Source organism: Dryobates pubescens, chromosome Z (assembly GCF_014839835.1).
Source record: "Dryobates pubescens isolate bDryPub1 chromosome Z, bDryPub1.pri, whole genome shotgun sequence".
Taxonomy (NCBI): domain Eukaryota; kingdom Metazoa; phylum Chordata; class Aves; order Piciformes; family Picidae; genus Dryobates; species Dryobates pubescens.
In genome coordinates this window covers 135,328,306-135,355,913 of record NC_071657.1, presented here as the reverse complement: position 1 = coordinate 135,355,913, position 27,608 = coordinate 135,328,306, and the positions used below count along the sequence as shown (strand labels likewise).

The following is a 27,608-nucleotide window of genomic DNA, read 5'->3' as shown; positions in this document are numbered from 1 at the left end:
GACAAAACCAAACCAGAATAGAACAGGACAAAACCAAACCAGAATAGAACAGTACAAAACTAAACCAAAACCAAACCAAATAAAAATGAGAAGGAAGAGAAAGGGGACAAGGAAAGAAAAGGGAAGAGGAGAGAAAGGGGAAGAGGAGAGGGAAGGGAAGGGAAGGGAAGGGAAGGGAAGGGAAGGGAAGGGAAGGGAAGGGAAGGGAAGGGAAGGGAAGGGAAGGGAAGGGAAGGGAAGGGAAGGGAAGGGAAGGGAAGGGAAGGGAAGGGAAGGGAAGGGAAGGGAAGGGAAGGGAAGGGAAGGGAAGGGAAGGGAAGGGAAGGGAAGGGAAGGGAAGGGAAGGGAAGGGAAGGGAAGGGAAGGGAAGGGAAGGGAAGGGAAGGGAAGGGAAGGGAAGGGAAGGGAAGGGAAGGGAAGGGAAGGGAAGGGAAGGGAAAGAGGAGAGAAAGAGGAGAGAAAGAGGAGAGAAAGAGGAGAGAAAGAGGAGAGAGAATAGAAAGAATAGAGAAGAGAAAGGGAAAGGGAAAGAGAGAAAGAGAAAGAGAGAGAGAAAGAGAAAGAGAAAGAGAAAGAGAAAGAGAAAGAGAAAGAGAAAGAGAAAGAGAAAGAGAAAGAGAGAAAGAGGGAAAGAGGGAAAGAGAGAAAGAGACCAAAACAAGAAAAAGGATTCTCAGTGGTATTACCTCAGAAATATTTTACCATTTGAGTGAGACCTGGGCTTGCCCAGTGGTATTACCTCAGAAACATTTTACCATTTGAGTAAGACCTGGGCTTCAGAGACAGAAAACTTTAAATTCAGACATTAGTTAAAAAAACCAAACCCAAATCAACTGTTGGCTATGGTGGTAGACACAGCCTGCCCCGGCTCGTGAATGTGTTGCCTTCAGTGCAAATAAAACCCCAGGGAATCCATCCTAAGGGAGCTCTCTCAACCTGCACGTACAGTCACGGCGTCGCAAGGACTGCCGCTGCGGAGCACCTGAGATCACAGCCCAGCACGTGAAGCTGCCCGCTTCTCGTTGGAGGGCCGTGGTCACTGAGAGAGGAGAAAACAAATGGCCTTTCTTTGCTGCAGCTACAAATCAGACTCTGGCATATCAGGCATGTCTGCCATCAGGTACCCAATCCCGTAACGTCCGTTGGGAGCGGTGTCCAGAGCTGGTGATCCAGTCTGTTTCCGGTATATGTTTTTGCCAAAATTTGGGGAGGGCACTTCACTTGGGCTCTTCCCATGGATTAGGCTTGTGTTATCTCCCTCCAGATTAACAGGTTCCTTTATTATCCTTCCCCTTTTGTAGGACACAGATGCCAAGCTCCCGGAGCTGTCGTCGATCAGGTTGCAACGGCGCACCACGAAGACGATCGGGACGGGCAGGATGGCCAACACCATCAGAGATATACAGACAATCATTCCCCATGTTGGATAGCTGTGGAACTCCTCTGTAGCCTGAGAAACACAAGGGAGATACCATTAACAGACCTTCACTTCAAAAAACGGGCAACCCAGTAGTCCTCACCAAGGCCTCCAGTTTTCCACCACAGGCTCATCTACCTTGGCAGCTTGCACCAATAAAGATCTCAAATCTGAACAGTCACGGAGATGTAGGATTGCTGTCTTTCTGACACTGAGCAGAGCAGGACCAAAACACTGTCCCACAGTTGCTGAGATGCACTCTGCCAGAATCCAAATGAAGATTTTCACCTTAGGCTTTCTGCTACATTTAGAATCATAGAACGGTCCAGGACGGAAGGGACCTCCAAAGCTCATCCAGTCCAACCTCCCCAGAGTCAGCAGGGACATGCCCAACTAGATCAGGTTGCCCAGGGCCTCATCGAGCCTCACCTTGAATATCTCCAGGGAAGGGGCCCCAACCACCTCCCCGGGCAACCTGTTCCAGTGTTCCACCACTCTCATAGCAAAGAACTTGTTCCTGATATCCAGTCTGAACCTGCCCTTCTCCAGCTTGAAGCCATTGCCCCTTGTCCTGTCACTGCAGGCCTTTATCTTTCTCCACCCTTCTTGTAGCCCCCTTCAGGCCCTGGCAGGCTGCTATTAGGTCTCCCTGAAGCCTCCTCCTCTCCAGGCTGAACAACCCCAGCTTCCTCAGCCTGTCCTCATAGCAGAGGTGCTCCAACCCCCTGATATCTTTGTGGCCCTCCTGTCTGTAGCCATTCCCAATGGTGAGACACTGGCACAGGTTGCCCAGGGAGGTGGTGGAAGCTTCATCCCTGGAGGTTATTAAGGCCAGGCTGGATGTGGCTGTGAGCAACCTGTTCTAGCGTGAGGTGTCCCTGCTCATGGCAGGGGGCTTGGAACTGGATGATCTTTAAGGTCCTTTGCAACCTAAACCATTCTGTGAATCTATGAATCTGAAATACTTCAGGCATGACGATGATGATGATAGTATGTGTTATATACATACCGTCTCTTCAATCCAAGCATTGTAGCCAGGAGGACTTAATCCCATTTGGACAATGCTAGCTACCAGCAAACACAGCAATACCAAAGGTGAAACATACTTCCACATGTAGTAATAATACTGGCTTGGAGAAAACCCAAGCATGTCCTTCAGATCCTCCATAAATCTGTGAAGGGAATGAAAGGTTATTGTGAGTGCACACACTGGGATTTCAAGTACCATCATTGATAGACAGCATCTGATCCAAGGACACACTGAAGAGAGTCAAGCCTAGAAATAGCAGCAGTTTGGATTACTTGATGGACTGAAAAACAGAGCCTGTGTTCCCAGTTCAGATCTGATGGACAGAAGGCACCACAACAAAGCACTGAGACTTAGTAAAATGCTTCTTTGGACAGCACTGGAAAGATATTTAAAGCCACAGAACCACAGACAAAGGGAGGTGATTCTGCCCCCCTTTATTCTGCTCTCCTCAGACCTCACCTGGAGTACTGCATCCAGTTCCAGTGCCCCCAAGGACTTGGAGCTGCTGGAGCAGGTCCAGAGAAGGGCCATGAAGATGATCAGAGGGCTGAAGCACCTCTTCTGTGAGGAGTCACTTAGTGAACACGTTGTGGTGGTTTCAGTCACAATTAGAGGGATTGGGTGGTCTTTTCTCTTCAGCCATCACTGACAGAAGGCTACTTACCTTCATTGACAGCTGTACTGCTTCCAGCTAAGTTTTGACCCTGGTCTTTAACATCTCTTTCTCCATTTCCTTTCTGACAAGTAATGCAAAGAACTAATTGCTACAACACTCCAAGCTGAAGCTAGTTCATGAACTGAAACTTTCTCACTGTTACTGCCATTAGGAGTTTGCCTTGTTCCGTACTCAGGCTGCCCAGAACACTGCAGGGTCTGTTCAGAATACTCATCCTCATCTGCTGCTTAGATCAGAGCTGTTACATCCTTTCACTTGCCATCTTAACTTCTATATAAACTCCTCATACTTGCACATCCAGCCTGCTTTTTAAGTCTCTAATTTGGCCTCTTTTACTGCATTCTCCTCTCTTTTAGGGGAACGCTGGAACAGGGTGCTCAGGGAGGTGGTGGAGGCCCCTTCCCTGGACATATTCAAGGTAAGACTCAAACAAGCCCCTGGGCAACCTGGGGATGTCCCTGCTGACTGTGGGGAGGCTAGGCTGGACTGGACTGGACTGGATTAGAATAGAATAGAAAAGACTAGGATAGGATAGGATAGAATAGAATAGAATAGGACAGGACAGGACAGGACAGGACAGGACAGGATAGGATAGGATAGGATGGAATGGAATGGAATGTAATAGAATGTAATTAGAATAGAATAGAATAGAATAGAATAGAATAGAATAGAATAGAATAGAATAGAATTAACCAGGTTGGAGGAAACCTTTGAGATCATCAAGTCCAACCTATCACTCAACACCATCTAATCAACTAAACCATGGCACCAAGCACCCCATCCAGTCTCTTCCTAAACACCTCCAGTGATGGTGACTCCACCACCTCCCTGGGCAGCACATTCCAATGGCCAGTCTCTCTTTCTGGGAAGAACTTCTTCCTAACCTCCAGCCTAAACCTCCCCTGGCACAGCCTGAGACTGTGTCCTCTTGTTCTGGTGCACTACACCTTGCTCCAAACATGTCCTTAAAACCAGATGCTCTGACTGACCCACTTTCTGTTGCAATTGTGCTTTGGGCCTCAGTGCCCTGTCCTGATGCACTACACCTTGCTCCAAACATGTCCTTAAAACCACAGCCAGACTGACCCACTTTCTACTTACCTCCACTTAGGTGCACATTTCAAGTACTTCAAAGCAGTGTGATTAAAATAGTCATAGTTACTGTAACAAATGCTGTTGATAGAGATGGAGAGGGAGATCCAATGCCTTCACTCACTTGTCTATTCCATAAATTCGTGTGACTGCAATGTTCTCCAGAATGACCACAATAAGCAGGGGCAGGGTAGCTGAGTAGTCATCAAACATGGTCACAAAGTAATTTCCAGAGCGCTGCACGAAGATCAGGCCAATGAAAAAGGCTACCAGGCAGCAGATGACTGGAAGAGAGGACAGAAACCTGAACTGTAAATCACAAAAGCTCCACAGCCAAAGAAGAGGTTTGGAACAGCCAAGATGTTGTACTTTGATGCATTATTTCGTATCTGAGAACATTTTGCTTTCTGTGAGGGGTGTCTCGATTTGAAGTGCATCAGGAACCTTACCCTGCTCCTGTGCAAGGGAGAAGTGATGAAGTAAGAATTACTGGAATTGCCACACTACAGCAGTCCTGATCAAGCAGCAGAGACAATCAGCAAGTGACTGCTTCTCATGAAATGTTTAACTTCATGTTATACAAGGCTAAAGCTAGCTGAACTGGTAAGCTGAGCAGCGTACATCACATTGGATCACTTTTGGGAACTTAGAAGTGAAAAGAACCCAAGTTTCAGCCTGTAATTCCAGAAAATATACAAAGGTTGAAGAAACTTCCTCTAGAGATCATTCATGGCATGAAGTTCCACTAGGACAGGCTGAGGGAACTGGGGTTGTTCAGCCTGGAGAAGAGAAGGCTCCAGGAGACCTGACAGCAGCCTTCCAGTACGTGAAGGGGGCCTACAAGAAGGCTGCAGAGTCACTGGTTACAAAGGCCTGCAGTGATAGGATGAGGGCCAATGGTTTGAAATCAGAGAAGAGCAGATTTAGATTGGGTGTCAGGAACAAGTTTTTCACCCTGAGGGTGGTGGACCACTGGAACAGGTTGCCCAGGGACATAGTTGAGCCCCATCTCTGGAGATATTCAAGGTCAGGATCAACGAGGCTCTGAGGAACCTGATCTATTGGAGGATGTTCCTCCTCTAGTGAGAAGATAGTTCACTCACCAGTAAGAATTTCTTTCCTGACCTTGAAGGTATCAACAATGGGTGTGATGATGCCTTCAATGGTTCCAAACATACTTCCAAGTCCCAAATTTACCAACATGAGGAAGAACATGACTGACCAGAAAGGAGAAGCAGGGAAATGGGTCATTGCTTCTGTAAAGGCAATAAAAGCTAAACCAGTGCCTTGAACTGCCTGTCAAGAGAAAACAAATAAACAAATCCACGTTATTGCTCATTAACAGAAGCTTTTTCTGCAGTTTGGTAGTCTGACTGTGTAGATATGCATTGTCATTGATTAAATCTTGGAAGGTGAAGAGAGATCTGGCTTGCTTGCATCTCTGATACATGACTCTTCCAAATCTGCAAACTTATGAACACTAATTAACACCATCTACTGAAACATTGGATTTGGCTGAGAAGATGGAAGTTGATCAAGATTAAGGACATAGCTCTTCCACAGAATCACAGAATAGCAGTTTGGAAGGGAGCTCAAAGGATCATCTTGTTCCATCTTTCTTGGCAGAAGCATGGTCTAGACAAGATGGCCCAGAACTTCCCTGGGGAGGTTAGTCCAATGTCTGACTGTGAGAAATTTTCTTCATGAGCACCTCTCCTATGGAGACAGACTCAGAGAGTTGGGGGTTTTCAGTCTGGAGAAGAGAAGGCTCCAAGGAGACCTAATTGTGGCCTTCCAGTGTCTAAAGGGGGCTACAGGAAAGCTGGGGAGGGACTTTTGAGGGTGCCAGGGAGTGACAGGACTGGGGGGATTGGAAAAAAACTAGAAATGGGTAGATTCAGATTGGATGTTAGGAATAAATTCTTCCCCATGGGGGTGGTGAGACACAGGCACAGGTTGCCCAGCAAGGTGGTGGAAGCCTCATCCCTGGAGGTTTTGAAGGCCAGGCTGGATGTGGCTGTGAGCAACCTGATCTAGCGTGAGGTGTCTCTGTGCCCATGGCAGGGAGGTTGGAGTACGTGACTTAGAATCATAGAATCAATGAGGTTGGAAAAGACCTTTGAGATCAGCAAGTCCAACCTATCACCCAACATGAAGTTTAGGCTGGAGGTGAGGAGAAAGTTCTTCACTGAGAGAGTCGTTTGTCATTGGAATGTGCTGCCCAGGGAGGTGGTGGAGTCACCATCCCTGGAGGTGTTCAAGAGGGGACTGGATGTGTCACTTGGTGCAATGGTCTAGTCATGAGGTCTGTGGTGACAGGTTGGACTCGATGATCTTTGAGGTCTCTTCCAACCTTAGTGATACTGTGATTAACTAAACCACAGCACCAAGTGCCACAACCAATCCTTTTTTGAACACATCCAGTGATGGTGACTCCACCACCTCCCTGGGCAGCACATTCCAATGGACAATTACTCTTTCTGGGAAGAACTTTTTCCTCTGCTCCAGCCTAAACTTCTCTTGGCACAGCTTGAGATTGTGTCCTCTTGTTCTGTCACAGCTTGCCTGGGAGAAAAGACCAACCCCCCACCTGGCTACAACCTCCTTTCATGTAGTTGTGGAGAGCAATAAGGTCAGTCCTGAGCCTCCTCTTCTCCAGACTAAACAACCCCAGCTCCCTCAGCCTCTCCTCACAGGGCTGTGCTCCAGACCTCTCCCCAGCCTCGTTGCCCTTCTCTGCACATGTTCAAGTGTCTTAATATCCTTCTTAAATTGACTTCTACGGTCCCTTCCAGCCTAAACCATTCTGTGATGTGTTATAAATCAGCAAAGACTAAATTAAGGTATCAAAAGCCTTCAGGTGAGCTAAAATGCAGCCCTGCACAGAACCACGTTCTTGCATGGATCTCTACAGACCATACTTGCCCACAGCTACACCATGTACTGATACTCCAAGTATACTTCACAGTTTTCTTCAGGCTTACAAATAGCAATCTGTTCAGAACCTCTGTATTTAAGATTTATTTAGTACAAATAGTAATCTGTTCAGAACCTCTGTATTTAAGATTTCCTTAGTACAAACAGTAATCTGTTCAGAACCTCTGTATTTAAGATTTCCTTAGTACAAACAGTAATCTGTTCAGAACCTCTGTATTTAAGATTTCCTTAGTACAAACAGTAATCTGTTCAGAACCTCTGTAAGATTTACTGAGTACTCTCACCTTGTTCAGTTCATCTTCAATCTGACACGATTTCAGACCAAGAGACTCAAACTCCTCCTCTTTCACTTTCTGAATAATGTCATAAACTAAATTGTAATCTTCTGCTGTAATGCTTGAGAAATTGATATGATGTGGTATCATATCCTGGCTGAGATTGCCTACTTTCAAGAGCTTTAAGATCTTCTCTGAATTCCTGCAAAACACAATAAGGGAGAGCCATCAAGCTCGATGATCTGTGCTAACTCCTCAACTAAATATGCCATTAAAATAAATGTTTTAGAAAGAAAATAATGGATATTCATACTGGATAACACATTTTTCATTTATGATATTGGCTTTGAAGCCCAGAACTGCAAACACCACCAAAGTTGCCAGCACAGAAGTGAAAAAATTGATGAAGGACACCAGTACAGCATCAAAATGGCAGTTGTTGTCTCTCTTGTTGTAGCTTGAAAAGGCAATGACTCCACCAAATCCAAGCCCTAAGGCAAAGAACACCTGAGTAGCAGCTTCTCTCCAGACCTTGGGCTCCAGCATTATTTCAAGCTGTTTGAAATTAGATATAATATATGTCAGCTATAAAGTGCATTTCTCTTATATGAAAAGACAACAGAAGAAATTAAAACAGGAAGACAACCCACATTATAAAATGCTAACACTCTACCACAAAACAGTTTCATTATGATCAAGATGAAAGCTGAAGGTGAAAGACCTGAAGCTGAGCAAGCTCTGTGGGCCACTATTTCTATTTCATGTTATAGGATATAAACCTTATAGCATATACACCTTATAGTATGCAATCCTTATAGTAAATAATCCTTATATTATATAATCCTTATAGTAAATGATCCTTAGATAATCCTTATAAATAATCCTTATAGCATTTAATCCTTATAGTAAATAACCCTTATAGTATCTAATCCTTATAGTATCTAATCCCTATAGTATCTAATCCTTATAGTAAATAATCCTTATAGTATCTAATCCTTATAGTATCTAATCCCTATAGTATCTAATCCTTATAGTAAATAATCCTTATAGTATCTAATCCTTATTGTTCCCTACAATGAGGCACTACTGGAGCTCTATCACAACTGAAATAACAGCTAGCAGCACTCAGAAATAAACCCAAACATCCACCTTTTTCTCTCTCTTTTTCTTAAATACAATATTCACTGCCTGTCTTTAATCTGTTTTTACAGTATGGACACTTCTCAGGGTTAAGCAGGGGTGATCAATCCTCATACAAATGCAGTGAACTTGTTTGGAAAGTTGCTTTGTTGTTACTTCTCAAAGTGGGGGAAAAAAATGTGAACAGGAGGCACAGGCTCTTACATGGAACTCTGCTGCATGCAAATAGGTAAAGCAAAACACAACAGAGGAGATCAGTGCTGGCCACCACAATCTGTGCAGTCCATGAATCAAACCTCCCTCAATCCAGATGCTTTGAATTTACCCTGAATGGGTCATGTAGCTGAGGGACAACTAAGCTTTCTATCAAGTAACTGAGTTGTGTTGCTCCCTGAGATAACCATACCACAAGAAACATCTTTGTTTCGACTTGATGAGTCATCATCTGTCTACAGTTATACAAAGAAGAGGTGCATGTGAAATTTAAACATGATCAGGGGGCTGGCACACCTCTCCCATGTGATGGGATGAGGGAGCTGGGGTTGTTCAGCCTGGAGAAGAGCAGGCTCCAGGAGACCTCATCGCTGCTTTCCAGTACCTGAAGGAGGCCTATAAGAAGGCTGCAGAGGGATTGTTTACAAAGGCCTGGAGTGACAGGATGAAAGGCAGTGTTTTGAAATGAGAGGGGATTTAGAATGGATGTTAGGAACAAGTTCTTTAGCATGAGGGTGGTGGAACTCTGGAACAGGCTGCCCAGGGACATAGTTGAGGCCCTATCCCTGGAAATACTCAAGGTCAGGCTGGACAAGGCTCTGAGCAGCCCGATCTAGTGGAAGATAGCCCTGCTCAGGGCAGGGGAATTGGACTATCATAGAATCATAGAGTAGATGAATTTTGGAGGTCCCTTCCAACCCACACCATTCTATGATTCTAAGATTTTTCTCAATTTGATTCAGGGCCTCTACTTATTTAAGATGCAGAAATGGGTAGATTCAGATTGGATGTTAGGAAGAAGTTGTTCCCCATGAGGGTGGTGAGAGACTGGCACAGGTTGCCTAGGGAGGTGGTGGAAGCCTCATCCCTGGAGGTTTTGAAGGCCAGGCTGGATGTGGCTGTGAGCAACCTGCTCTAGTGTGAGGTGTCCCTGCCCATGGCAGGGGGGTTGGAACTAGATGGTCCTCGAGGTCCCTTCCAACCCTAAGACTTCTATGATTCTAACAGTGAAAGACCTGACATCTGTGCACATGATCTGCATTTTTTTAAACCTTGGCCTCAACAGAAACAGTAAACATAAAAAGCATCAGCAAAAACGTCAGCATCATTGGATGGACTGTCTTGCTTAGCAGAAAAAAACCCAAACCAACGACACTGCTATTATAATATTCTGAAAGACTGTCAGTTTCCCATAAAGGTATAGTATTAAATATAAGACAGCTAGCAGATTCCTTCTCCATTCATTTATAAATAGCTAAAATATAATGTAATTGGGGGGGAAAGAAAGAAAGTATTTAAGTGAAAAAACCCTGTTTTTGACTTTCTTGTTCTGATTACAATGCACAAGTAGCTGCTGCAGGTAGTTCCGTTTGCCTGTATCGCACAATTTTGCCACTAGAGGGAGCACTTGACCAGCGCAATCAGCAAGGGCTAAAGTGTAAGGCACAGGTTGCCCAGGGAGGTGGTGGAAGCCTCATCCCTGGAGGTTTTGAAGGCCAGGCTGGATGTGGCTGTGAGCAACCTGCTCTAGTGTGAGGTATCCCTGCCCATAGCATATGGAACCCTGGTTGGAGTGGGTTGGTTTCTTCTCCCAGGCAACCAGCACCAGAATGAGAGGACACAGTCTCAAGCTGTGCCAGGGGAAGTTTAGGCTGGAGGTGAGGAGAAAGTTCTTCACAGGGAGAGTTGTTAGCCATTGAAATGTGCTGCCCAGGGAGGTGGTAGAGTCACCCTCCCTGGAGGTATTCAAGTGGGGATTGGACGTGGCACTTGGTGCCATGCTCTAGTCATGAGGTGTTGGGTGACAGGTTGGACTTGATGATCTTTGAGGTCTTCTCCAACCTTATTGATTCTATGATTCTAGATAATCCTTGAGGTCCCTTCCAACCCTAAGAATGCTATGATTCTATCCAAATGCTGGCTGCAAGCTACCCTTTGGTATATCCTCAAAGGCACTCATTTTGCTCTCAGATATGCATTGCCTAGCATTGCAAAACAAATTTGCAATTGATTTGCTTTTTAAAGCTATTTTCAAGAGAGATTTTGGGACATCTGTATTTCAGCTTTGTACAGTTCTCCAGTTTCACTGCAGTAGTCAACTTCAGTGGGCTTTGCATAGACATAGAATCATAGAGTCAACCAGGTTGGAAGAGACCTCCAAGATCATCCAGTCCAGCCTATCGCCCAGCCCTATCCAATCAACTACACCATGGCACCAAGTGCCTCATCCAGTCTTTTCTTGAAGATCTCCAGGGATGGTGACTCCACCACCTCCCTGGGCAGCACATTCCAATGGCAAATCACTCCCTCTGTACAGAACTTCTTCCTTCCTTGAGTCCTGTGTCCAGTTCTGGGCTCCTCAGTTTAGGAAAGATGTTGAGTTGCTGGAAGGTGTCCAGAGAAGGGCAACAAAGCTGGGGAGGGGTTTGGAGCACAGCCCTGTGAGGAGAGGCTGAGGGAGCTGGGGTTGCTTAGCCTGGAGAAGAGGAGGCTCAGGAGAGACCTTCTTGCTGTCTACAACTACCTGAAGGGAGGTTGTAGACAGGCAGAGGTTGGTCTCTTCTCCCAGGCAACCAGCACCAGAACAAGAGGACACAGTCTCAAGCTTCACCAGGGGAGGTTTAGGCTGGATGTTAGGAAGAAGTTCTTCCCAGAAGGAGAGATTGACCACGGGAATGTGCTGCCCTGGGAGGTGGTGGAGTCACCATCACTGGAGGTGTTTAGGAAGAGACTGGATGGGGTGCTTGGTGCCATGGTTTAACTGGTGTTGGGTGACGGGTTGGACTTGATGATCTCAAAGATCTCTTCCAACCTGGTTAATTCTATTCTATTTTATATACAGAGATTATTAACAGGGTCGTTGAGAGACCAAATTATAACTTCAGGAAGTCTTTATTCCACCTCTGCTATAGACTTCCTCTTCATCAGTATCCATCACATTTCTTTGTCCCTGTAATTTCCTATATTTGCCTGAGCAGCCTGCAAGTTCATGCAGAAGCATGACTCTCTGAAGAGGTGACAGTGAGTGAAGCAGAGCAGAACTGTGTATCACAGTGCAAAGTCATTCTAATAGGATGACAGCTCTCAAAACATCTGGAACCAAAAAGCTGGCAACATCCTGCCCTCTGACATTAGCTACTATCTGCATTGATTTCATCATAGAATTCTAGAATGGTTTGGGTTGCAAGGGATCTCCAAAGGTCATCCAGTCCAATCTCCTCTGCAGTCAGCAGGGACATCCTCAACTAGATCAGGCTGCCCAGAGCCCTGTCGAGCCTCACCTTGAGTATCTCCAGGGATGGGCCCCAGCCAATTCCCTGGGAAATCTGTTCCAGTGTTCCACTACCCTCCTAACATCCAATCTAAATCTGCTCTTCTCTAATTTGAAACCATTGCCCCTTGTACTATCACTGCAGGCCTTTGCAAGGAGTCTCTCCCCATCCTTCTTGTAGGCCCCCTCCAAGTACTGGAAGGCTGCTATTAGGTCTCCCTGGAGCCTTATCTTCTCCATGCTGAACAACTCCACCTCCCTCACCCTGCCCTTGTAACAGAGGTACTCCAAGCCCCTGACCATTTTCATGGCCCTCCTCTGGATCTGCTCCATCAGTTCCATATCCTTCTCATACTGAAGGCTCCAGAGCTGGATGCAGCACTCCAGGTGAGGTCACACGAGAGCGAAGGGGCAGAATCACCTCTCTGGGTCTGCTGGCAATGCTGCTTGTGATGCAGCCCAGGATGCAAGCTCACACTGTCTGCTCATGTCCAGCCTCTCTCTTATTATGTGGTTTTCATTTTTGAAACATCACTCCTGTTCTGCTCAACTGTATGATGAAATGGTCTTGTTTGGTAGTCCATTTCATAACACAGTATGAAGTCCAGCATTACTCATTCCTGAGTATGGCTCTAACTACACTGTAGTATAGATAGAATTACAAGCATCTGAGATGGATGTGGGTAGAACTTCAACCTTCAGGCTAAACAGTGATTCATGACACCCCTTCTCATCTCTGTAGTTACAGAATCTAAAGTTCTGTAAGACACATTCCTGGTTAAAATGGTAGAAGTGAAAAATGTATTCTTGGATGTTTTGCTTTTGGCACAAGAAGAACATGGCAAGAGAAGCTGAGTGGTGAGTACTTCAGATAGTATTTAAGACAGGTACTTTGGACTACTATGCAAAGTGTATTTCTAAGAAGGATCAAATCTGTCCCCTCTCAAAGGGACAAGTTAATTACATAAAGCCATGGCAGCATTCAAGGTTTGGCATTTCCCTGTGGCATCCTGGAACTGGGCATTTCAGTCCTAGATAATAGTAAGATTTAAGCTTCACTCCTGTTTTCCTTAGTTGGACCTCTCCAAACATCCTGAGTCCTGCACACAGCACTTTCAGTTGCTTAGTTTTGTAAAGGCATCCAAAAATTCCAAAGGCAAAGCTTAAAACTACCATATCTGGTAAACCTTAGAGTCATGGAATCACAGAATTGTCAGGGTTGGAAGGGATCTCAAGGATCATCTAGTTCCAAACCCCTGCCATGGGCAGGGACACCTCACACTACAGCAGGTTGCTCACAGCCACATCCAGCCTGGCCTTAAAACCTTCCACCACCTCCCTGAGCAACCTGTGCCAGTCTCTCACCACCCTCATGGGGAAGAATTTCTTCCTAACATCCAATCTCAATCTACCCATGTCTAGTTTTTTTTCCCCATTCCCCCTAGTCCTATCACTCCCTGACACCCTAAAATGTCCTTCCCCAGCTTTCTTTTCAGATATTGGAAGGCTACAATAAGGTCTCCTCGGAGCCTTCTCTTCTGCAGACTGAACAGCCCCAACTCCCTCAGTCTGTCCTCACAGCAGTGGAGCTCCAGCCCTCTGATCATCCTCGTGGCCCTTCACCTAAGGGAGGTGGCAACCACACAGCTCCTTGGACCATTTAGACCCTTTTAGGGCTCCATATCGTGCCACTGAGGCCAACAAACAACTGTGCAAGCGAAGCAAACAGAACAAATGGCCAAATGCTGCATGATGAAAGCCAGCTGAGGCGAGAGCATTCAGAAATGGGCAGGTTGCAACTGAAACTTCAATACACTGCAAATGTGAACCAAGCACCTACCTTGGGGGTGAACATGTGGCGGATTCCATCCACTGAGCCATTGAGGAGCAGTCCTCTGATCAGAAAGCATAAAAGTACCACATAAGGAAAAAGGGAACTAAAATACATGATCTGAAAAACATTAAGAAGAAATTCAACGTGATGTCCGTGGACTTCATTTTCCAACTGCTTCATTCCCTGCTCAGTGATCTTTTTGGCTATATGATTGGATTTGTTAATCATAGGCTGGGACAAACAGGCAGAACCCTTCCCACCCCCCTTGGTCTCTGCAGCAGAAAGCGAAATCACACCACTGCAAATCCAATTCTGCACTGTGTTACAGCTAGACAGGTGCCAGGGTGCTGAGTAACTGACAACACACTGCTGGGCTTCCAGGGAAATTCAGTGTGAATTCAATGAGATGATGACCAGGACAGAAGCAGCCTGGTTTAAAAATGCCTGGCTTTTGTTACACTTTGAAGGGGGAACTTCAATCTAGTTCCTGACTGCAAATCTGAAAGCAAAATCAATTACCACTGGGTGCAAGAGGAAAATAATGATAAGGTCTATAGAATTCATTGGATTGCTAATGGGAATAGAGAGAAGAGGCAAAAAGAGTTCTTGCTCTCTTCTTCTGAATCTGCTTCTGCTTGCAACTTCTCTCTCTCTCATGGCCTTGCCAGGGGTATTTCTGTTTCGACTACTGTGTGAGGGAGGGAGTGTGGGAGAAGGTGAACAAGTCCCTGGGATCCATCCAAGGGGGTTCTGAGGAGTTTCTGTGTTGTTTGTAAATTGTAAACATATATGGATTGTACATATATTGCATAGTTTGTACATATATTGCACAGTTATATTGTATAGTTTGTACCTGTTCAATGCATTCCATATTTCTAGATTGCAGGTTGCTTGTAAAAAGAGCTTCATCTGCTTCCATTCCAAACTGAGCTAGTCTGGCAATTTATCTGGGGAGTGTGTGCAATTCTCTCAAATCAGTTGGGGGGTAATTTCAACACACCCCCCCCCCCCCCCCCCCAGTTCTACAACTGCACTTTGATTCTGCTGGATTGCACTTTGATTCTGGTGGATGAGAAGCTCAACAGGAGCTCTCAGTGTGCACTTGCAGCCTGGAAAGCCAATCAGATCCTGGGCTGCATCAAGAGAAGTGTGGCCAGCAGGGCAAGGGAGGGGATTCTCCCCCTCTACTCAGCTCTGGGGAGACCCCACCTGGAGTACCACCTCCAGTTCTGGAGCCCCTATTACAAGAGGGATATGGAGGTGCTGGAGCATGTCCAGAGAAGGGCCACGCGGATGAGCAGAGGGCTGGAGCTGCTCTGCTATGAGGACAGACTGAAGGAGTTGGGGCTGTTCAGTCTGGAGAAGAGAAGGCTCCGAGGTGACCTAATTGTGGCCTTCCAGTATCTGAAGGGGGCTACAAGAAGGCTGGGGAGGGACTTCTCAGGATCTCAGGTAGTGATAGGACTAGGGGGAATGGAATGAAGCTGGAGGTGGGGAGATTCAGGCTGGAGGTGAGGAGGAAGTTCTTCCCCATGAGAGTGGTGAAGCCCTGGAATGGGTTGTCCAGGGAGGTGGTTGGGGCACCGTCCCTGGAAGTGTTTAAGCCCAGGCTGGATGAGGCTCTGGCCAGCCTGATCTAGTGTGGGGTGACCCTGCCCATGGCAGGGGGGTTGGAACTTCATGATTCTTGTGGTCCCTTCCAACCCTGACTGATACTATGATAAGTACACAGTATGGTAAAGACAGGCAGCATCCTGTCTTCAGAAGGGATTGACAGCAAGGGTCAACGGAAAGTACAGGACCAAGGGATTCAAGTCACCAAGTAATGCCTACTGCCAAAACCAAAAAAAAAAAAAAAACCCAAAAAAATCCTGATCAAGTATTTCACCTCAGTGCCAAGCTTTTTAATAGCAAAGAATTTTTCTATTAGAACAGATTATTTTTCATCTGTAAATCCCACTGAGCTCAACAGAGCTTGCTAATCGTTCCCGAGCCAGTCCAGCTGGCTGCAGGTAAAGGAAAGAAGTCAAGGTGACACATTCAGATGCAAGGGGCTGGGGGGGGTTAGACATTAGTCAAGAGAAACTAGGCAGAACCCTGAAAAAAGCTTCTGTGTTGATGGCCCAGGCAGCCAGGAGGGCCAATGGCATCCTGGCCTGCATCAGGAACAGTGTGGCCAGCAGGAGCAGGGAGGTCATTCTGCCCCTGTACACTGCACTGGTTAGGCCGCACCTTGAGTACTGTGTCCAGTTCTGGGCCCCTCAGTTTAGGAAGGAGGTTGACTTGCTGGAGCGTGTCCAGAAAAGGGCAACAAAGTTGGTGAGGGGTTTGGAGCACAGCCCTGTGAGGAGAGGCTGAGGGAGCTGGGGTTGCTTAGCCTGGAGTAGAGGAGGAGACTCAGGGGCAACGTTATTGCTGTCTACAACTACCTTAAGTGAGGTTGTAGACAGGCAGAGGTTGGTCTCTTCACCCAGACAGCCAGCACCAGAACAAGAGGACACAGTCTCAGGCTGCGCCAGGGGAGGTTTAGGCTGGGGGTTAGGAGGACATTTTACACAGAGAGAGTGATTGCCCATTGGAATGGGCTGGCTGAGTCACCATCAATGAAGGTGTTCAGGAGGAGACTTGATAGGGTGCTTGGTGCCATGGTTCAGTTGATTAGGTGGTGTTGGATGATGGGTTGGACACGATGATCTTGAAGGTCTCTTCCAACCTGGTTTATTCTATTCTATTCTATTCTATTCTATTCTATTCTATTCTATTCTATTCTATTCTATTCTATTCTAGATACCAATGACAGGAATACTAAAAAAATTGATAGTAAGGCATTTTGAGGACCTCTGTGCACTGCAATCCTACATGGAAACCTGAATTCCTCATGCTGCACAGGAAAGCTGAGGCACAGTTATGCTGTTGAGAACAGAAATGGTTCTTCTTCAGATCTCAATTCCCCCTCAATTACTGCAATTCCCACTAAAATTACTACAGCTCTGATGCTTAACTACTAAGAGCCCTCAACTTGAGGTTATACAAAACCCTTGGGTGAGTCAGGGCTCCCAACCTGCTCCTACAGATTTCACGAGAGAGCAAACAGAGGGTGTGGTGAACAGAAATGCTGTTTCAAAGTAAAACATTGTCACTTAAGTAAACAGTGTACTCACTTTGCCTGAAGACTGAATGCCTTTGATCATGGCTAGGCATACCATGACCCAGGCAGCCAGCAAGCAGATAGTCATCTTCCAATTTAAACCCCCACTTTCAGACAAAGAGCTAGAAATATTCAGTGCTTCTCTGTACCAGTAATAAGTGGTTGCAGAACTTTTCTCACACTCAGGCTCCACAACTGTCAAGAGATGTTAGCAAGCACAGAATGGGTTCAAGAGAGAAGTAGTTTTCCAACATTTCATAACAATGTTCTACCAGTCCCCAGTATTTGCAGCTGTGCCATCATTCACTGTGAAACTAAGTTTACAAGGAGCCTTAGGGCATCATCTACAATAAAAGGTGCCTGATACTTGTGAAAGGCTCTGGGTATCCATTTTAAAACCACTGGTTTGCAATATGTTCTTCTGCATCTGGTCAATCTGAGTCCTAGGCAGGATTGATTTTTCACTGAAGTGCTGAATGTAGGCAGGCCTTGTCATAGAATCACAGAAAGGTTTAGGTTGCAAGGGACCTCCAAAGGTCTTCTAGTCTGTGGCAGTTTAGGCTGGGTGCCTCCTGTTGCTGCCACACAAGTTACACCTTCGGTGTCCAGCCCAGCAGGTGGACACAGGAAAAAGCAGTGAACAGGGACATCCTCCACTACATCAGGTTGCTCAGAGCTTTGTCCAGCCTGACCTGGGATTATCTCCAGGGATGTGGCCTCAACTACCTCCCTGGACAACCTGTTCCAGCATTCCACCACCCTCTGCTCTTCTGAGACCCCACCTCAAATACTGCATCCAGCCCTGGTGCCCCCATCATAAGAAAGACACAGCTGAGGGAGTGAATCCAGAGGGTGGAGCACCTCTGCTATGAGGATAGACTGAGGGACCTGGGGTTGTTCAGCCTAAGGAAGACAAAACTCCAGGGGACCTCAGAGCTGCCTTCCAATACCTGAAGGGATCCTACAGGAAGGCTGCAGAGGGACTTCTCATAAGGCTGTCTTGCGATAGGACAAGGGGGAAAAGGTTTAAAGCTGAGGGAGAGTAGGTTCAGACTGGATCTTAGGAAGTTCTTCAGTACGAGGGTGATGAGTCTCTAAAATAGGCTGCCCAGAGAGGTTGTGGATGCCTCCTCTGTGGGGCTGTTCAAGGCCAGGTAGGATGAGGCCCTGAGCAGCTGAGTCTAGTTGAGAAGTGTCCCTGCCCATAGTGGGGAGGTTGGAGTAGATGATCCCTGAGGTCCCTTCCAACCTAAGCCACTCTAGGATTCTGTGATGATAAACTTGCAGAAGTTATAGTATGTTATCCAGTGTGGTACTTCTTGTTCAAGCTTCATTCAGATCACCTCTGCCTAGGTTAGGCTGACACACACTGCCTTAATATTTAGCCAGGATAAGAGCATGTAAACAAGGACTGCGACTGGACATGAGCAGGCAGTGTGAGCTTGCAGCACAATCACATCCTGGGCTGCATCAAAAGATGTTCTGCCAAGAGATCCAGAGAGGTGATTCTGCCGCTTTGCTCTGGTGAGATCTCACCTGGAGTACTGTGTACAGGTCTGGAGCCCTCAACACAGGAAGGACTTGGACCTGATGGAGAGGGTCCAGAGGAGGGCCACAGAAATGATCAAGGGATTGGAGCACCTCTGTTATGACAACAGGCTGAGGGAGCTGGGGGTGTTCATCCTGGAGAAGAGGAGGCTCTGGGGAGACCTAATAGCAGCCTGCCACTACCTGAAGGGGGCTACAGAAAGGATAGAGAGAGTCTATTTATAAAGGCCTGCAGGGACAGGATGAGGGGCAATGGCTTCAAACTAGAGAAGAGCAGATTTAGACTGGATATTAGGAAGAAGTTCTTTAGTATGAGGGTGGTGGAACACTGGAACAGGTTTCCCAGGGAGGTGGTTGAGGCCCCATCCCTGGAGATACCCAAGGTGAGGCTCGATGAGGCCCTGGGCAGCCTGATCTAGTTGGGGATGTCCCTGCTGACTGCAGGGAGGTCCTTTTGGAGGTCCCTTCCAGCCTGGACCATTCTATGATTCCATGACTTGATTAATGAACAATAGCTCATGAAATACAATCAGTTGGGACTGTGTGCCAGCATTCACAAATACTGATTATTTCAAACAACTGAAGCAAGAAACTCTTAACAAAGGCACTGCAGAAGCATTGTACAACTTTTCAAATGTCCCTGGTTATACTCTTCATTAAAGAGGTGAAAAAAAAACCAACCCCAAAACCCACAACAGATAATTAAGGAAAATTTTAGATCTGAAATAAAAAGAAATAGTCCATATTTCAATAGCAAGGATAATGCAAAGTATGCAATTATTACAAGATAACAACAAAAAGGGAAGGGGTGAAGAACCCTAATGCTGCTTGCACATTTTCATGTCAAACCATCTCATTATAGCAACAAACCTATGACCAATTATCTCATTTCTCTGGTGCTTTACAAAGCAAACAAGGCTTTTATCACATCCATCTCATTGCTGTTTACACTTTGCCATTTTCTTTGTTAGCAATGCAGTGCTCTCTGTCAGGAAATACCCTCCTAATTGAACTGCAGAAATGGGCTTCCTTCCACCTTCCTTTTTTCAGCAAGCAATCACAAAAAGCAGGATCAACATCAGAAAAGCTATCAGAGGTTTCTTTTTGTTCACTCCACTAAGTAGCACTCTAATTTCATTACACTTTAAAATGCTGTTGGCAGTGATGTTCCTTTCCAAATGCAATATATTCACTTTTGATTAGGCCTCTCTGTTGTATTTTCCCCCAAGTATTATAATGTGACATCATAATAAGATGCAAAACCAGCTTTACATAAAACACTTTACCCCCCACAAATATCTCTTTGAATTGTGGGGTTATTTTTCTTTTCTTTTCTTTTCTTTTCTTTTCTTTTCTTTTCTTTTCTTTTCTTTTCTTTTCTTTTCTTTTCTTTTCTTTTCTTTTCTTTTCTCTTTTCTTTTCTCCTTTCTTTTCTTTCTTTTCTTTACTCTTTCCCTTCCCTTTCCTTTTCTCCTTCCCTTCCCCTTCCCTTCCCTTCCCTTCCCTTCCCTTCCCTTCCCTTCCCTTCCCTTCCCTTCCCTTCCCTTCCCTTCCCTTCCCTTCCCTTCCCTTCCCTTCCCTTCCCTTCCCTTCCCTTCCCTTCCCTTCCCTTCCCTTTCCTTCCCTTCCCTTCCCTTCCCTTCCCTTCCCTTCCCTTCCCTTCCCTTCCCTTCCCTATGTTGTTTCACAATCTCAAATTCTATCTACTTGCTATTATTTGTAAGGACATTAACATAGACTTACAGGTATGAGAAGCATTTTTAACTAAAGGACACTGATCCCATGGTAATGGATGCTGAAACGACTGGGAAAAGTAAAACAGACTCCATCCAATAATGACATTATAGTATAGGGCCACAAAGAAACATACCTATAAAAAAAAAAGTAAGAGAGATGAAAATGTTGCATTTATTAACTACATTTGTACATTATATTGAAAAAAATACATGTACTGAACTGCCTATTTCTGCACATCAGCCACTGAACCTGAGAGCGATTAAACCAGAGAGGGACCTGGGGGTACTGGTTGATAGCAGGCTGAACATCAGCCAGCAGTGTGCCCAGGTGGCCAAGAAGGCCAGTGGCATCCTGGCCTGCATCAGGAACAGTGTGGCCAGCAGGAGCAGGGAGGTCATTGTGCCCCTGGACTCAGCACTGGTTAGCCACACCTTGAGTCCTGTGTCCAGTTCTGGGCCACTCAGTTTAGGAAAGATGTTGAGTTGCTGGAAGGTGTCCAGAGAAGGGCAACAAAGCTGGGGAGGGGTCTGGAGCACAGCCCTGTGAGGAGAGGCTGAGGGAGCTGGGGTTGCTTAGCCTGGAGAAGAGGAGGCTGAGGGGAGACCTTCTTGCTCTCTACAACTGCCTGAAGGGAGGTTGTAGCCAGGAGGGGGTTGGTCTCTTCTCCCAGGCAACCAGCACCAGAACAAGAGGACACAGTCTCAAGCAGCGCCAGGGAAGGTTTAGGTTGGATGTTAGGAAGAGCAGACTGAGGGCTGACCTCATTCATGTTGATAAAGATGTGCACGGCAGTGTCAGGAGGACAGAGCCAGTCTCTGCTCAGTGATGTCCAATGACAGGACATGAGGCAATGGGTGCAAGCTGGAGCAGAGGAGGTTCCATGTGAACAGAAGGATAAACTTTGCCATGTGAGCGTGACAGAGCTCTGGAAGAGGCTGCCCAGGGGGGGTTGTATTTCCTTCTCTGGAGCCACTCAAAACCTGCCTGGATGAGTTCCTGTGTGACCTACTCTAGGTGACCCTGCTCTGCAGGGGGGTTGGACTGGATGAGCTTTTGAAGTCCTTCCAACCCCTAACATTCTGTGATTTTATAGGCAATTTTTCTCCAGAAGGCTGCTCTGCTCCTTAGTGCCCAGTTTCAAAGGTTATCACAGAACACAAATTGCCTGGGTTTAGTGACACATCTGTGCCAACACTTTTTAGTGTCCTAACAAACATTTGAAGATCTTCTGAAACATTGTAAACTGACCTTGATGCCCAGCTACAAATCAGTGGCTTTTCTCTGTATCAAAACAAAGTGTGAATCCATAGAATCATAGAATTGTCAGGGTTGGAAGGGACCTCAAGGATCATCCAGTTCCAACCCTGCTGCCACGGGCAGCGACACAGTATCACAGTATCACCAAGGTTGGAAGAGACCTCGAGGATCGAGTCCAACCTGTCACCACAGACCTCATGACTAGACCATGGCACCAAGTGCCATGTCCAATCCCCTCTTGAACACCTCCAGGGATGGTGACTCCACCACCTCCCCGGGCAGCACATTCCAATGATGAACGACTCGCGCAGTGAAGAACTTTCTCCTCACCTCGTGCCTAAACTTCCCCTGGTGCAGCTTGAGACTGTGTCCCCTTGTTCTGGTGCTGGTTGCCTGGGAGAAGAGACCAACCCCTTCCTAGCTACAACCACCTTTCAGGTAATTGTAGAGGGTAATGAGGTCACCCCTGAGCTTTCTCTTCTCCAGGCTAAACAACCCCAGCTCCCTCAGCCTCTCCTCACAGGGCTGTGCTCAAGGCCTCTCCCCAGCCTTGTTGCCCTTCTCTGGACACGTTCAAGTGTCTCGATGTCCTTCTTAAACTGAGGGGCCCAGAACTGGACACAGGACTCAAGGTGTGGCCTAACCAGTGCTGTGTCCAGGGCAGAATGACTTCCCTGCTCCTGCTGGCCACACTATTCCTAACGCAGGCCAGGATGCCATTGGCCTTCTTGGCCACCTGGGCACACTGCTGGCTCATGTTTAGGCAGCTGTTGATCAGCACCCCCAGGTCCCTCTCTGTTTGGCAGCTCTCCAGCCACTCCGACCCCAGCCTGTAGCTCTGCACACCTCACACTAGAGCAGGTTGCTCAGAGCCAGCAGAGCCACATCCAACCTGGCCCTAAAAACCTGCAGGGATGAGGCTTCCACCACCTCCCTGGGCAACACATGCAGACTGAAAGCAAACCATGCAATTAATGTTAAAAACTTACTACACAGCTTGCAAATCCAATTCCTCCAAGTTTGGGGCTGATGTAATTCCACACGCCAATACTCCCCCGGCGGATCCTCTGCCCCACGGCGAGCTCCAAGAAAAAGAGCGGAATTCCTATTATCAGTAGCAAGACTAAGTATGGCACAAGATAGGCACCTGCAAAAGGAACAAAGTATAGATCAGAGGAGAAGAATTCGAACTTCACACAACAAAGAAGGATTGTAGAATCACAGAGTTGTTAGGGTTGGAAGGGACCTCAAGGATCATCTAGTTCCAACTCCCCTGCCCTGGGCAGGGACACCTCACACTACAGCAGGTTGCCCAGAGCCACATCCAGCCTGGCCTTAAAACCCTCCAGGGATGAGGCTTCCACCACCTCCCTGGGCAACCTGTGCCAGTGTCTCACCACCCTCATGGGGAACACAACTTCTTCCTAACATCCAATCTGAATGAAATCTTTCAATAGCTTTAAGTTTAAATTAGCATCATCCACTGCAGAGCTTTTTTTGATCAGATGTGAAGAGCAATTCTACCTGAATCTTTGCCATACATCTTCTAAGATATGAAAACCAGAACTCCTAGGGCTGTCAAAAATTACATCAGGAACAGTGTGGCCAGCAGGAGCAGGGAGGTCATTCTGCCCCTGTACACTGCACTGGTTAGGCCACACCTCGAGTACTGTGTCCAGTTCTGGGGCCCTCAGTTTAGGGAGGAGGTTGACTTGCTGAAGTGAGTCCAGAGAAGGGCAGCGAAGTTGGTGAGGGCTTTGGAACACAAGTCCTATGAGGAGAGATTGAGGAAGCTGGGGCTGCTTAGCCTGGAGAAGAGGAGACTCAGGGGTAACCTCATTGCTCTCTACAACTCCCTGAAGGGAGGTTGTAGACAGGCAGAGGTTGGTCTCTTCTCCCAGGCAAACAGCACCAGAACAAGAGGACACAGTCTCAGGCTGCACCAGGGGAGGTTTAGGTTGGATGTTAGGATGAAGTTCTATACAGAGAGAGTGATTGCCCATTGGAATGGGCTGCCTGGGGAGGGGGTGGAGTCACCATCACTGGAGGTGTTCAGGAGGAGACTTGATGGGGTGCTTGGTGCCATGGGTTAGTTGTTTAGGTGGTGTTGGATTGGTTGATGGGTTGGATGCGATGATCTTGAAGGTCTCTTCCAACCTGGTGTATTCTATGTATTCTATGTATCACTCACATAGGGAAGAACTTCTTCCTAACATCCAATCTGAATGAAATCTTCCAGTAGCTTTAAGTTTGAATTAGCATCATCCACTGCAGAGCTTTTTTGATCAGATGTGAAGAGCAATTTTACCTGAATCCTTGCCATACATCTTCCAAGATATGAAAACCCCAGAGCCACTGACTTTCTAAAGCACTGTACCATCGAGGCAAACCTTGTTGAAAGTGAATTATTACCTTAACTAGTGGTTTGCTCCTGTGCAATTTGGGATATTTAACATTTTAGCAATAGAAGGAAGCATCAGGAGCTGGATTAACATCTCTTAAAAGAAATCCATGCCTTGCTTTGGAACAGAGCAGAAAGACTGAATTCATAAAGCAAATACAGAACATATTGTGCATAAATTATTCTGAATTTCATCAAATCTTTAAGTGGTTTCAGCAGACTGTTGATTTCTCTGTGTGCACTTCAGATGCTCAGAAAGGGGAATTCCACAATGAAGAGAAAAAGCATTTGGAGTTGCAGGTGGAAATAAGCTTAACTGAGAATAAATGGAAGAAACACACTACTGTATCAGGACCAGACACACCTTGCCTGTTGGGAACCAACTTTCTGAGAGAAGGACCTTTCAAAGACCCAAAGGGTTACAAATGGGCTTTTGGAAGAGCAACTGTAGAAATTGATGGAGGAAAACTTAAGGTTGTCTATTAGGCCTGAACTCTCAGATGAATCTGCAGCTGTGGGACAACATGAGACAGAGGATGTGAAACTGCCAGGTGCTTCTCAAACGGTGCATCACAGGAAATACAAAACCAACCGTGACTCTTTGGTGCCCATTCATAACTTGATTCACAGGATCACAGGATGTCAGGGGCTGGAAGGAACCTCTGAAGACCATCAAGTCCATCCCCCCTGCCAGAGCAGGACCATAGAATCTAGTACAAGTTGCACAAGAATGCATCCAGATGGGTCTTGGAAGTCTCTAGAGAAGGAAACTCCCCAACCTCCCTGGAGAGCCTGTTGCAGTGCTCTGTGACCCTCACAGTGAAGAAGTTCCTCCTCATAGAATCACAGAATCAATAAGGCTGGAAAAGACCTCAAAGATCATCAAGTCCAACCTGTCACCCAAGACCTCATGACTACTAAACCATGGCACTAAGTGCCACGTCCAGTCCTCTCTTGAACAGTTCACCTCTAGAGACGGTGACTCCACCACCTCCCTGGGCAGCCCATTCCATGTTGAGCCTGTCCTCTCCCTATTGACACCCAGCCTTCAGATATTTATAAACATTTATTAAATCACCTCTCAGTCTTATCCAGGCTAAACAGTCCCAGGTCTCTCAGCCTCCCATCACAAGGCAGTGCTCCAGTCCCTTAATCATCCAGGTAGCCCTCCATTGAACTTTCTGTAGTAGATGCCTGTCCCTCTTGAACTGGGGAGTCCAGAACTGGATGCAATATTCCAGGTGTGGTCTCACCAGGGCAGAGTAGAGAGGGAGGAGAACTCCCTTGATCTCCTGGGCACACTCCTCTTAATGCACCCCAGATTTGTCAGTTGGAAGGTCAGAAGGTCATCAGCAAGACTCAATCATCTTTCAACACTCCAATTTGGCCTGTGTGAAAGCCAAATGGAGCTGACTTCTGTAACCTGAACAAGGTGACTTCACCCATGAGTGCAGCTGAACCAGACATGTTGGAACTCCAGTATGAGCTGGAATCCAAAGAAACCAATTGGTATGCTAACACAGACATCATTAATGCTTTCTTCTCTATTCCCATAACAGAGGAATGCAGGCCTCAGTTTGCCTTTACCAGGAGGGGTGGAAGAAGTCACTGGACTTGACCGCACTGACTCAATTGCCCCAGGCTCCAAACAGAGATCACAGACATGAGGTGGAAATGAAAGGGAGTACTGTAGATCCAGACCTTGCAGTGCTCACTAAATCTACTTAAAGATGTATTTGAAAATGCAATTGTTACTTCACCTTTAGTTTATACATACATATATATATAGAGAGAGCACACACAGAATCACATGGAATTGTCAGGGTTGGAAGGGACCTCAAGGACCATCTAGTTCCAACCCCCCTGCCATGGGCAGGGACACCTCACACTACATCAAGTTGCTCAGAGCCACATCCAGCCTGGCCTTAAAAACCTCCAGGGATGGAGCTTCTACCACCTCCCTGGGCAACCTGTGCCAGTGTCTCACCACCCTCATGGGGACGAGCTTCTTCCTAATTTCTACTCCAAATCTCCTGTCCTCTGGCTTGGATCTATTCCCCCCAGTCCTATCACTACCTGACACCCTAAAAAGCCCCTCCCCAGCTTTCTTGTAGCCCCCTTCAGATAATGGAAGGCCACAATTAGGTCTCCTCAGAGCCTTCTCTTCTCCACACTGAACAACCCCAACTCCCTCAGCCTGTCTTCATAGGAGAGGAGCTCCAGCCCTCTGATCATCAACTCAGTGTTCACAGGATCACAGGATATGAGGGGTTGGAAAGGACCCAAAAAGATCATTAAGTCCAACCCCAGTGCTGACGTGCTGGAGGGCAGGAAGGCTCTGCAGAGGGGTCTAGACAGTCTGGATCAAAGGGCTGAGGTCAGTTGTAAAGGCTTCAAGAAGGACAAATGCTGGCTCCTGCACTTGGGTCACAATGACCCCATGAACGCCCCAGGCCTGGGCAGAGTGGCTGGAAACTGCCCAGCAGAAATATATATGAATATAATATATAAACAGACAGACAGACAGACACACACACATATATATATATATTCATTTTTCTTAAGGTCTTATTCCCAGGAAGTGGTCAAACACAATTCTAACTTAAGGATGCAACTCCATTTATGTCAGTAAAACTAACTGCCAGCAAATACCTCCTTACACTAAACACACTGACAAGTACAGAGCCCAACTTTCTCCTTGGTGCTGCAGGGTGTTTAGTACTAGAGCTAACAAAACATTTAGACATCAGCAATTAGCAACACAGAACCTAATTTTCTAATGCCTGGCTCTTGTGCCACAATATAGAGTACTGTGCTGGCCAACATACTGGAAGAGCTTAGGACTTGTGATTGCAGCCATTGTAAGGTTCAAGAAAAGCACTTGGAGAGATGCAGACTGCAGCATGTTGGAGCAAGCTTTAAAGCAAAGACCTAAAGACTGCAAAAGCTTCGACTCAGAGCTATTAAGTTGTATAATCAGTTTATTCATCTCCGATGAGAGAGAAGCTGAGCAAAGTTTGGAAAGCAATTTGGGATTTATCCTCGACTCCTGCTTTTGAGTTTCTTCATCCAGCATCAACTTTCTAAGGCTTTTTTAAGGAGTCTATTGAAATCCACTGCCATTTCATATCCTTAGCAGGCAGCTTAGCTCATGGATTGCAGTTCATTTTAGTAAAGTTACATTTCTCTAAGCTGTGCAGGAGGCCTCAGGTTTTCTGGTACTATCCATTCCTATTTTGCTTTTCGTGAAATATGCACAAATTGGACATCATCTTCCATTATAAAGACCTTAAAAAGATCCTAATGAGTAGCTACAGCCCTGACTCCATGAAGGACAGGAAAAAAAGACAAACAAAATCTGAGAAAAACTACCAGTGGACCAGACAAAGAATATTAATCTTATTTACCTCAGTCTGTAGACTGTTGTTCCTTCTCTGTTTATTTTCATGATATGATGACATGCAGTGATACCATCTGAGCAGCACTGGGTCAAAATCTGCCATAGAACCCTGGAATTGTCAGGGTTGGAAGGGACCTCAAGGACCATCTAGGTCCAACCCCGCTGCCACGGGCAGGGAAACCTCACACTAGAGCAGGCTGCTCACAGCCACATGCAGCCTGGTGCTAAAAAC

The 27,608-nt window shown here is 46.4% G+C and overlaps 1 protein-coding gene across 1 annotated transcript in view; it reads right to left on the bottom strand.

The window, feature by feature from the left end:
- Nucleotides 1-675: 675 nt before the first annotated feature.
- The window catches only part of SLC6A15 (solute carrier family 6 member 15), a 53,331-nt gene continuing 26,398 nt past the window's right edge, over nucleotides 676-27,608 (bottom strand). Inside the window, exons 3-12 of the mRNA XM_054178457.1 lie at nucleotides 22,565-22,722; nucleotides 20,325-20,451; nucleotides 17,047-17,228; nucleotides 13,892-14,002; nucleotides 7,741-7,982; nucleotides 7,437-7,629; nucleotides 5,319-5,511; nucleotides 4,340-4,499; nucleotides 2,427-2,589; nucleotides 676-1,450 (exon numbers count right to left, since the gene is read on the bottom strand). Coding sequence (XP_054034432.1) covers nucleotides 1,079-1,450; nucleotides 2,427-2,589; nucleotides 4,340-4,499; nucleotides 5,319-5,511; nucleotides 7,437-7,629; nucleotides 7,741-7,982; nucleotides 13,892-14,002; nucleotides 17,047-17,228; nucleotides 20,325-20,451; nucleotides 22,565-22,722 — 1,901 coding nt within the window. The 3' untranslated portion in view covers nucleotides 676-1,078. The remainder of the gene's footprint in view (nucleotides 1,451-2,426; nucleotides 2,590-4,339; nucleotides 4,500-5,318; nucleotides 5,512-7,436; nucleotides 7,630-7,740; nucleotides 7,983-13,891; nucleotides 14,003-17,046; nucleotides 17,229-20,324; nucleotides 20,452-22,564; nucleotides 22,723-27,608) is intronic.